The sequence below is a fragment of the Bidens hawaiensis genome, unplaced genomic scaffold (assembly GCF_021521415.1).
Source record: "Bidens hawaiensis isolate Kalapana, Puna unplaced genomic scaffold, B.hawaiensis_p1.1 tig00014233_1, whole genome shotgun sequence".
NCBI classification, from domain to species: Eukaryota; Viridiplantae; Streptophyta; class Magnoliopsida; order Asterales; family Asteraceae; genus Bidens; species Bidens hawaiensis.
In genome coordinates this window covers 568,008-578,250 of record NW_027492227.1, presented here as the reverse complement: position 1 = coordinate 578,250, position 10,243 = coordinate 568,008, and the positions used below count along the sequence as shown (strand labels likewise).

The 10,243-nt window shown below is 36.4% G+C and overlaps 1 protein-coding gene across 1 annotated transcript; it reads left to right on the top strand.

Annotated features, from left to right (window-relative positions):
• Positions 1-8,451: 8,451 nt before the first annotated feature.
• Positions 8,452-9,387, top strand: LOC143546121 (uncharacterized). Its single transcript, XM_077037852.1, has one exon. The coding sequence runs from the start codon at positions 8,452-8,454 to the stop codon at positions 9,385-9,387; it is 936 nt and encodes a 311-aa protein (XP_076893967.1).
• The last annotated feature ends 856 nt before the right edge of the window (positions 9,388-10,243 follow it).

The window sequence follows — 10,243 nt, the reverse complement described above, 5'->3', positions numbered from 1 at the left end:
TCACAGACTCGAGAAGCAAAGTTGCATCTACCTCTATGATATTTCTTACAAATTTTGCATTGAGGGATGCCAAGATTGGAGCTAGACCTTCGTTGATCTTTACCCTTGAAACGGTTATCTCCACCTTTCCTTGCGTCATGTGTCGTTACCACCTTTCTATCTTCTTCTTTATTGCGGATCATTCCGCCCATCAAGTACCCAGCCAACTCCATTGCGGAGTCAGTGGTTTGTGGTAAGTGCGATCTCACCATATCCCGAATTTCTCAAGGTAGTCCCCATATATAACGTGTAACCTTGTTGGACTCTGGGGTAACCAGCTGGGGAACTAAGCGACAATACTCGTGAAATTTCGTGTTATACTCACGAAGGTTTGTTCCAACAACCTTGTGAGCCAAGAACTTGGTTTGGATCTGGTCTGTCTCGTGCATCGGACAGAACTTCGACAACAATTCTTTGAACTCATTCCAGGACAAACTATACATCACCTCCCTTCCTCTACTCATCATCAACGTGTTCTACCACTCTAACGCTTCGCCTTTGAACATCAAAGCAGAATATTGAATCTTTTCCTCCTCCGTACACTTGCTCGTGATAACAATCGTCTCCATCTCTTCAAGCCACCTTACGGTATTGATGGCTCCCTTGTCACCGTGAAATTCTTTCGGTCCGTAGTACTTAAAGTCTTTAAAGGAACATCCTCCTATCTTGAGTTTCTTAAGTTCTTTACGAACCCCTACATCAGCGTTTGATTCATGTTCGCTATCTTCCTCTCGTGAAGGTCGAGTACGAAGTCTAGAAACAGATTTTCGAGAAGGATTTTTCAGATTGAGTATGTTTTGTTTGTCTAGATCGTGATCTATTTTCAGATTCTTCTCGAACAACTTTTCTGATCATTTGTTGTATTTGATTCATGTACTTATCGGGAATCGGTTCCTCTCGTTCTTTTTCAGGACCTTTCCCTTTCACTTCGCGTCTCTCGGCTTCCTTTCGGGAGGCCTCTCGATTATCACTTTGTCGAGACATATTTTTATCATTTATTCTTTTTATCTGAAATTTTAACACATTTCTTTTCTTAATATACAATTTTATTTATTTCACATTCATATACATATCATAAATGATATGTATATTATTGTTACAACAAACTTATAGATCCTATCCTTATTAATACACATATCTTACAAATTATATTACACACATAACTTCATCTCTTAAACACGCCATCTTCATTTTCTCAATCCTTTATAAACTTCTTCACAACTTTGGTGAGCTTGTTGCATTTGCGAAGAAGCTTGTCTGCCATCTTCTTCTTTTTCTTCTCATCCATAGCAATCTTTTTCCTAAGGTCATCAGTTTCGTGTAAGGCTCGGTCCAAATGCTCCTCCTGGGACTGAGGCATGTCAGTCAGATACCCATATCTTGGAGGTGGGTCGCGGTAACCCATCATCACAACATCATAGTGGTTCTTGGGATCAGGGTATGGAGTTGCAGTCTCTTCAGAAGGATAATTGAAGAATGCATCGGCTGCTTCATTTTGCTCACGGATTTCATTGTCCTGTTCTTCAATTGATGGAATCTCGCCTTGATATGGTGGGAAACTTGATGACGCTTTTCCCTTGAGTTCGTGAAGAAATTTCATGTATGGATCGATAGAACCATAGCTTGGGGTGGAGTGTTGTTCTTCTTCCGGTGTGGTTACTTCATTTGGATTGTCCGGATAATCTTCCTCGGGGTCGGTTTCCTCTTCCGGTTCCTCTTCTGATTCTTCTTATGGTTCCTCCTCGGTCATTACCGGCATATGTATCTTCTCGTATGGCATCGTCACTCTCATCTTGGGTTTGTGAGAGGGTCCTTCCTTGTTGACACGGGAATTAGCAGTATCCATAGTTGAAGTGTCGGTATGCCACCTTCGTTGATTGAAGTGGCATTGCATCCAGTCGGATGAAGAAGATTTCAGTTCCTCCTTGATTGGTAAGTTAGAGAGGAAAGCGTATGAAGGATGTGGATTTGGTGGTAATTGTGTTGAACTTCCGGATGGATGATAGGTGGGGATTTTAGAAGGATGGTATGTCGGTATTTCGGATAGTCGGTACATCGGAAGGCTTGATGGATGGTAGCTTGAATGCCTTGGGGGTTGGTATACTTCATGTGGAGTGTTGTCTAGGTGATAGATTGGACTTGGATTGGGGTTTTGGTTATGCTCTTCGTTGAAGAATGATTCAAAATAATCTTTGCTCATGATGCCTCTTGAAACTTGTAGTGTTTCCTTGCTCTTCTTACTTTATTATCACAATACTTCATTAAATTCTCGTAAGACATCTTGATGGACAGTTTAGATTGTGGAGAGGGAAAGAAAAGGTTACCAACCAATCTTATCCCTATTCAAATAAACAAGTAAATATTTCCTATGCTTAAATCGAAGCTTGGGTATTGTTTTATGATACCCAATTCGCTAAGATCGATGGCTCTGATACCAACCTGTCACACCCCCATTCTAGGCCTAAGGGTATGATCCATAGTTGGTACCATGTTTGTAAATAAATCAGAGTTACGGGTTTTAGCGGAAGCCTTTATAAAAACAAAGGATCGATAATATAAAATATTTACAATACAAAAGACGAGACAAAAGTCTCGTTTAGTATTTACTTGTTTGTAGTTTACAAACATGTTTTAATATTTACACAAAATTATCCGAGCCATCGGATTCTAGAACTTCTTCGTCCTTCAAGCTCTAATCTTGATTACCTGCAAAATGTTATTAAAATACGTCAGCAACGAATGCTGGTGAATATGCTGACGCTAAAATATTTTCTTTACTTAATTACCCCTCAAGACCACGTAAGTCTCGGCCCATCTTGGCTTAGGAATAATCAAGTTTAAACAATCATCATAAACTCGAGTCTTTGCACTAGGTCACCTCAGCGAAACATCGCAGCGTTTATGACATAACTTAGGTAGCATAAATATACACATGACCATTTCTCACTCGGACGTAACTTAGATCCGGCCCATCGTGGCTGGAGGTCGTGACCAAGCGTGGTGCGATGTTCCCACCGCATTCCACATATGTAAGGATTCAGAAAAACGTATACCATAGCCTGAGGGCTGACTTATACTCTTATTTATAATGTTTTTAGAGACACGAAGCCTCTTGTAAAGTTTTACACATAACACGTTTGTTTGTTTGAAAACAAATTTGTAAAAGTGGGATGTATTCACCTTTTCAATAGAATCGGCTTCCAACACCGTCCGTAGATCTCTTCTTGCTATCTCGCACCTATAGTACGAGTATAACATTCATTAGTCGGATATACGATCCGGCTTTAAGACCTCTAGTCTTAATTATCTCGATGAACCTTTAGTTCATTATCCCATTTTACTTTAAAACCTTTAGTTGAAAAGTAATATTTAATAAACTTTTAGTTTATAATAACCCGACGTTTCTTCTTCATTAAGAAACGTATTATTTTCTTTATTAATTAAGTACACTCATTATACTTAAATAATATATTTCTAACAAAGAATATTTATATCTATATACATATATACTCTTATATATTTCTTATTTCTCTTTCTATATTTTCTTTGTTTTTCATTTCATTGTTTATCGAGAATAATATCGACTCGGGTATTAAGCCGTTATAATATTTATTATTATTTTGGTCGGGCATTATGCATACCTTTGTCGGCTTAGAAATACCCTAGACACTTGGGCAGCACTCCGACGCTACTCGCTTTTCAACTTTCACTTGATCAACACTTCCTTCCACACTTGGCATGTTTCTCGCGGCACAAATACATCTTGGCACGTACTTCGAGGTAGTAGTCAGGATGTCGGGCAACACCTTCTTCTAGTTTGGAACGTCGTCGGGACGTGGCACAAATAACGAGGTACTAGGCACGGAAAACGGGGTTTCGGGGCACGGATTTCGAGGTGGATCGTGGGCACGCTTTACGAGGTAAAGAGAGAAGCTAGTGAGAGAGTAAAGTGTGTGTTTTTGGTGTGCAAATGGGAAGAGCACCCCATCGTGGTACGCGATGGGTCACTTGGCAAGCCCATCGCGTACCGCGATTTAGGCTTGCTGAGCCAGTGCCTAGACCTGCAACGTTTCGACACGTGGCAGGCACCGCTTACACGTAGCGACACGTGGCGGACGTGCTGCCACGTGGCGACAGACGCTACCACCGTGTGCCACGTGGCAAACGTGTCACGTGTATCAGACATCCCCATCGCGGTACGCGATGGGTGTCTCCTCTGACCCATCGCGTACCGCGATAGGTCAGGAAATCCATAAATTACATTTTGGTCCCTGGGGTTTAGATTTTTGGCAGAATTGGTCATTTGACTTTGAAAATTGACATTTTTGGCCTGAATTTTATGTGATGTTACAGATAGGATGAAATCCCTAACTAACTTTCCGAGTATCCCGGAACTGAAAGAGTCTTCCAATATAGCCGTTGGGGAACTCTTCTTTTGAGTCTATCCACGTTCTTCAATGTTCATCCCACGTCTTTGACCGATTCTTTTGGGAGTTACTCATCAAACATGGTCCTACACATGCTAATATTAACTATAAGTGCGTGATTCAACATAATAGTCAATATTTGACCATTAACCATTACTTGGCCTTTAATGCCAGCGGTTGTAACTCATTCCACACGTTTTATGTAACCACCAACCGTGTATTTCGCATGGATTAAATCAACAATTAATATATGCAATTATAAATCAACACCAAGAGAGAAATATCTATTTATTAGCATTAATACTCAGGACACTAAACTTATTCGAGAATCCTGAACATATTCGGGATCCTGAGCATAGATCCGACTATAAAATTTGGGCCCTAACAAAACCATAATAGTTAAATGGGCAGGTTACATTAAAATGCTTTATATCCATTTGTGCTTTCTTTTTATTTCCAAACATATAAAACGACTATCAAAACTTCTCTCGTTTGTCATTGCACGTCTAGTTTGGGACTATGGGTGCACCGTGCATAAAATGAGAATGAATGAATACAAATTAGACATCTATGCAATGACGGATTTAAAAGAAACGTGGCTAAACAAATTTAATTTTAAGTATTGCTGATACATAAAACGAAGATATAAAAAATTACAGTAATATGTACACCATGCATCTATGTCATTAAAAGTGTCACATTCACCATCATTTGAGCTATTTGTATGTAGTGTTTATGTGCATAATATGACACCTCATATGTGCTAAGTTAAGGTCTAATCATGTCCAATAATCACTTGAAAATATTTTAGAGGTTGTTTAGCAAATTTTGAAAACCTTATGGAGTTTTTGCCGACAGGTTGCCAGAGTTGATGGCAAAATATGTTTTGCTCCACGTATTCTCCACAATGTCGTCACATTTGATATCAAATAAGAAAACTAAGATATTTAATCAAAATATCTTAAAAAGTTATCTATGTATCATACCACTATAGAACAATGGCCGTCAACTTGTTATCCATATAAACATAAGACTTGAACAATAGCTACACATCCTATGACTTTATTTCATAGTAATAATAAATCATATAAATGTTACAATTCTTTGTAAAAACTTGGTGTTAGTAAGCACGTTGAAAAATTAAGTTTGCCCCCTCACCATCCAACATTAGGTTTCTAATTATTTGTTTGAATATGAAATACATATAAAATAACATATTACATCGGAATGAAGGTGTTTGGTTTTCAACACGATCCAGCATCATATTTTATTTCTAAGTGCACAAAACTATCACATATAATATATTTAGTTATGATTATTAATTATTTTGGTAAGGTGAGATTGTATCGTATAAAAAGAATGTTAAATTCGTTTTACTAAAGAAACAGACATATAAAGTCTAATGTGTGAGAGAACCCGTTTTTCATATAAACCCATTGTTTATACAACCGATGTGAGATAAGTCTCATAAATTACAATGATTTTAATTTATAACAGATCATTAATAATACCTAAAAAGAAAACATTTATTAGTCTGTATTCATCGGGGATCACTAATACCAATGAATTACCATCGAAGCTGACTACAACTTAGTTAACAAAAGGAAAATGATCATTTTATAACAGACCATCGAAGAAACCTAAAAGGGAACATTGACACACATGTATTCACCGGGACCACTATACCTCAAATTACTATCAAATTAGGCAAATTAGTTAATAATAGGAAGTTATTTAGTATTTGTTTGTAAAGCATTTACTTGCACCTAATGTTTACACGGATTTACATTAACATATAAGTAATAAATGGTAATGCTATCAATGCCTTACCATCAATGAAAGTTCGTTGATTTTTAGCATTTATCTTTTTCATATTTACATAAGCTCTTACTTTACCTGACTAATCAACAATGATAGATCGTTCAAGGGTCTGACCCGTTTGTATTCACCAAGGATATAAATTAGGCTAGGGTTTTCCATTGAAGATCAAGTCATCACTTTACATCTTTCTCCATTTATAGAAGTTTCATCAAAGATTAAATCTGCAACTATTTGTTGTAGGTTAGGGTTTATATTTCAAAATAGTTTGATGGATTGTTTGTTATAGTTTCGTGTTATTGATCTTCAATAATTCAATACTAAAGATCCTATCATACAATCTGTTCAGATTCATATGTGTAAACATTTGAAGATTATCGAATTAACAAAAACACAATCACTTAAAACCAGAGGTTTCACATTAACGTATTAGCTTTAGTGTAGTTTATTCCATATTAAGTTTATGATATCACCGTATTCAATGCTAATTTATCCCTCCAAGTCTTCAAAATCTAGCGACATATACCGGAAAATAAAACTCATTAGCTCTTAAGTGATTGTATTGTACGTGAACGTATTAAACAAATAAAATTTTCAAAAGCATGTATATTTAATAAGTAAAGCGTCACTTAATAAAAAAATCTAAATATTAATGAGAAAATCTTAAAAACCTTGATCATTATTATTTTAAGAAAACCATGATACTGGCTAAATCAATAAGATAAAACTAAAACCCATCACAATAATAATCCAAAATATGAAAAATATAAATTTGTAGGAAAATCATATAGACCTTGGTGAGATTTTGAGGAACATAAAGCTGTTAATATCAATACAGTTAATACATAAATCATAAAACATTGTATCAGAGAAACCCTTTGGTAATGTACGTATATACATTATTTGTATTTTTAAATTGATTTTTTTTATTTTGAATGATATTTAGTACACATGTATACAAAATATATAAAACCATTCAAACTTGTTTATTTAGGCTGATACAAAATTCTATTACTAGTTCAATACATGTTAAATTTGATTACCTAACGTTAGGGCATGAATAGCGGATTAACAACCCCCTCCCTCCCTTCTCCAGATTATCAAGAAAAAACCCTCAACACTACCCTGCCTGAAGTTTTGGGCATAGGCAAGAGGAAGAAACAACTGTAAGTAGAGATTGTTTTAATATTTAATTTACGAACAAAACACGTTAATTATCTCATAAAGAGATATCCTATGTTTTCGATTAATTTTTAATTTAATGTGAAAACGTTCTATACTTTAGTAGTTAATGACATATTTTTTTATTTTTTTCATAAAACATTACACATTTCTTTTAACCTAGCCTATGTTACGAAAAAGACCTTCTCACAATTAAGATAATTATTTTAGGAATAACCGACAAAATTTTGTAATTTAAAATTATTATTATGCTAGTCATTATTATTCATTATCATCCGAATTCACACTTTGCTCACTTTAAACGAAAAACAAACCAAAGCTGAAATTCCACCTTCATTAAATAATCCCAAATATCTCAGATGAGCTGGCAAAAAACATAATTAAACTCCAAAACAAGTTAAAAGCTATTAAAAAAATAATAAATATAAAGTAAAATAAATAAATATAAATCCAGCAAAGTTTTCATAAATAAATACATCAGTATTCCACCATTATTCTTATTATAGTTTTATAACCCAAATTCACATTTATTACACACCTAAGAAAGCTTGCCGGAAAACTCATCGGAGTTCAGTTTTCCGTCGGAGATAATCATCATTATCATCGTACTCAGTATATCCCACCAATAGCAAAGCTATGGTAGGGTCTGAGGAGGGTAAGATGTAGGCAGCCTTACCTCTACCCCATAGGGATAGAGAGGCTGCTTACGGTGAGACCCCCGGCTCGATAGTAGTTTTGCATCAAGCCTTGGACATAAGGCACATAGCACTCAATCATCGGGACACCGGCTGATCGGTGCATGTACCCTTATCTTTCAGCTATCAACGCCACTACATGATGCCTGATTAACCGTCCGTCACTTTTAACGTTATTTTCACGAGATTAGTAAAATAACGTCAAAATTAGTGCAATTTCACTTTTGCCCACCCGAGGGTTCACACATATATACATCATATGTGCGCACCGCAAGCAGGGTTAAGTAACGATGGGTTTGATGTCTTGTTACAGTGAATTAGCAGTTCAAGTCTCTGACAAATCTTCATGTTCAAATTACAAAACCGTTTCAAATTCAGTTTCACTTTCTTCACCCAAATTAATCCCATCAATTCAAACCGCCGTTACGAATATTTACAAAACCACTCTTTCCACCGGAATCCATCACGTGATCACCGTCACGTGGTGCCGGCACTCCACCGCACACGGCCTGCAAATAAACTCCGGCGACGACCCCACCACGGCGTTCAGATTAAACACAAACTCACGTTTATTTCGGAAGAAAAAAGGAAGCAAAGCGTTTGAGATTAATGATTCGAAGTACGAGGTTTTTTACGACATGTCGGCGGCGCAGTACGGACCAGGAGCAGAACCTGTTGAAGGGTACTATGTTGTTATCATCGTAGACTCCGAACTCGGGTTTTTCCTCGGAGACATGTCGGAATTTAAGAAAACGAAAAGTTATAATAAACAAATTGCGAAATTTGATTTGATTTCTCGACGTGAGTATTTTTCCGGAAATACCCTTTATTCCACCAAGGCTAAATTTTCCGGTGCCGGAAGTTGTCATGATATTTTGATCCGGTGTACCGGAGATGATGACGGTGTAAATGTAAAGAGTCCTACTTTAACGGTTTGTGTTGATAAACGGGTCATGATTCGGGTCAAGAGGCTCCATTGGAATTTTAGGGGTAACCAGACTTTATTCGTTGACGGGTTGCAAGTTGACTTAATGTGGGATGTTCATGATTGGTTCTTTGCTTCCAGGTCCGAATCTGGAGCAGAGTCCGGACCCGGGTCGGTTCGGGCGGTTTTTATGTTCAGAACAAGAAATGGGTTGGATAGTAGGCTATGGTTGGAAGATCTGGTGAAGATGAAAGATGAGAAGCAGGAATTCTCTCTGTTAGTTTATGCTACCAAGAGTTAAGTCAACAAATCCATATTGTAGATTTTTGTTTTTATTTTTTTGGTTTAGTTTATTTGATTTTTTGTTTTCTTACATTCATACGCCTTTTTTACTTTTTTATATTTTTATTTTACTAATTCAAAATATTTGGTATGGAAAGCATTTAGAAAGACTTTCTGGTCCAATTGTGGACATGTTCTTATTGGAATACATCTACACCGTGATTGTGATATGTGATACCAAATTCTTTTTATGTTATTTGTTTGAGAAATAGTGTTTATCTGAATCCCACAAGATGGGCTGTTTGGACCAAGAAACATTCTAGACAACCAGTTCGTTTGACAATCTTGAACCACCTTCATTTAAGCTAATTTGGTTAACCTCGCAAAATGTATAGGTGATTAGGTGGTTGTATCGGTTAAAAATTTATCATTTATATTTGTTTTCTCTTGCAAATCTTGTTTATTGATTCGAAACCATTTCAACCTTCATATTTTATTAAATTCATATGTTCCTATTAACATGGTAATTATATTTAATTATATATATTGTTTCTTAAACTATTGACATATGGTTTTTGAAACCGATCTGATTAGTGAGCCAATAAGACAACTCATTCTACGACTGATGTGCTTACGAAAACAATTGATAGAATAGAACTTGATCTGTGGGCAGAACTAGCAGTGTCTAAATCAGTTTACCATCCGGGCGGTGAAAGTTTGTATTAGCTAGGGAATCAAACAGTTTCATTCTCTCGTAGTTTGACAGATCAAGCTATTATCAACAAAGGAGTTGAAGCGGATGTGAAAGGGTCTTAACTTATTAATTCAACAGCTAAAAAGTTCTAATTCTGATTATGCTGATTGTTAGTATTGGT

Bases quoted from the DNA above. Each gene is read 5' to 3' on its own strand.
- LOC143546121 (XM_077037852.1), top strand. From the start codon at position 8,452: ATGGGTTTGATGTCTTGTTACAGTGAATTAGCAGTTCAAGTCTCTGAC.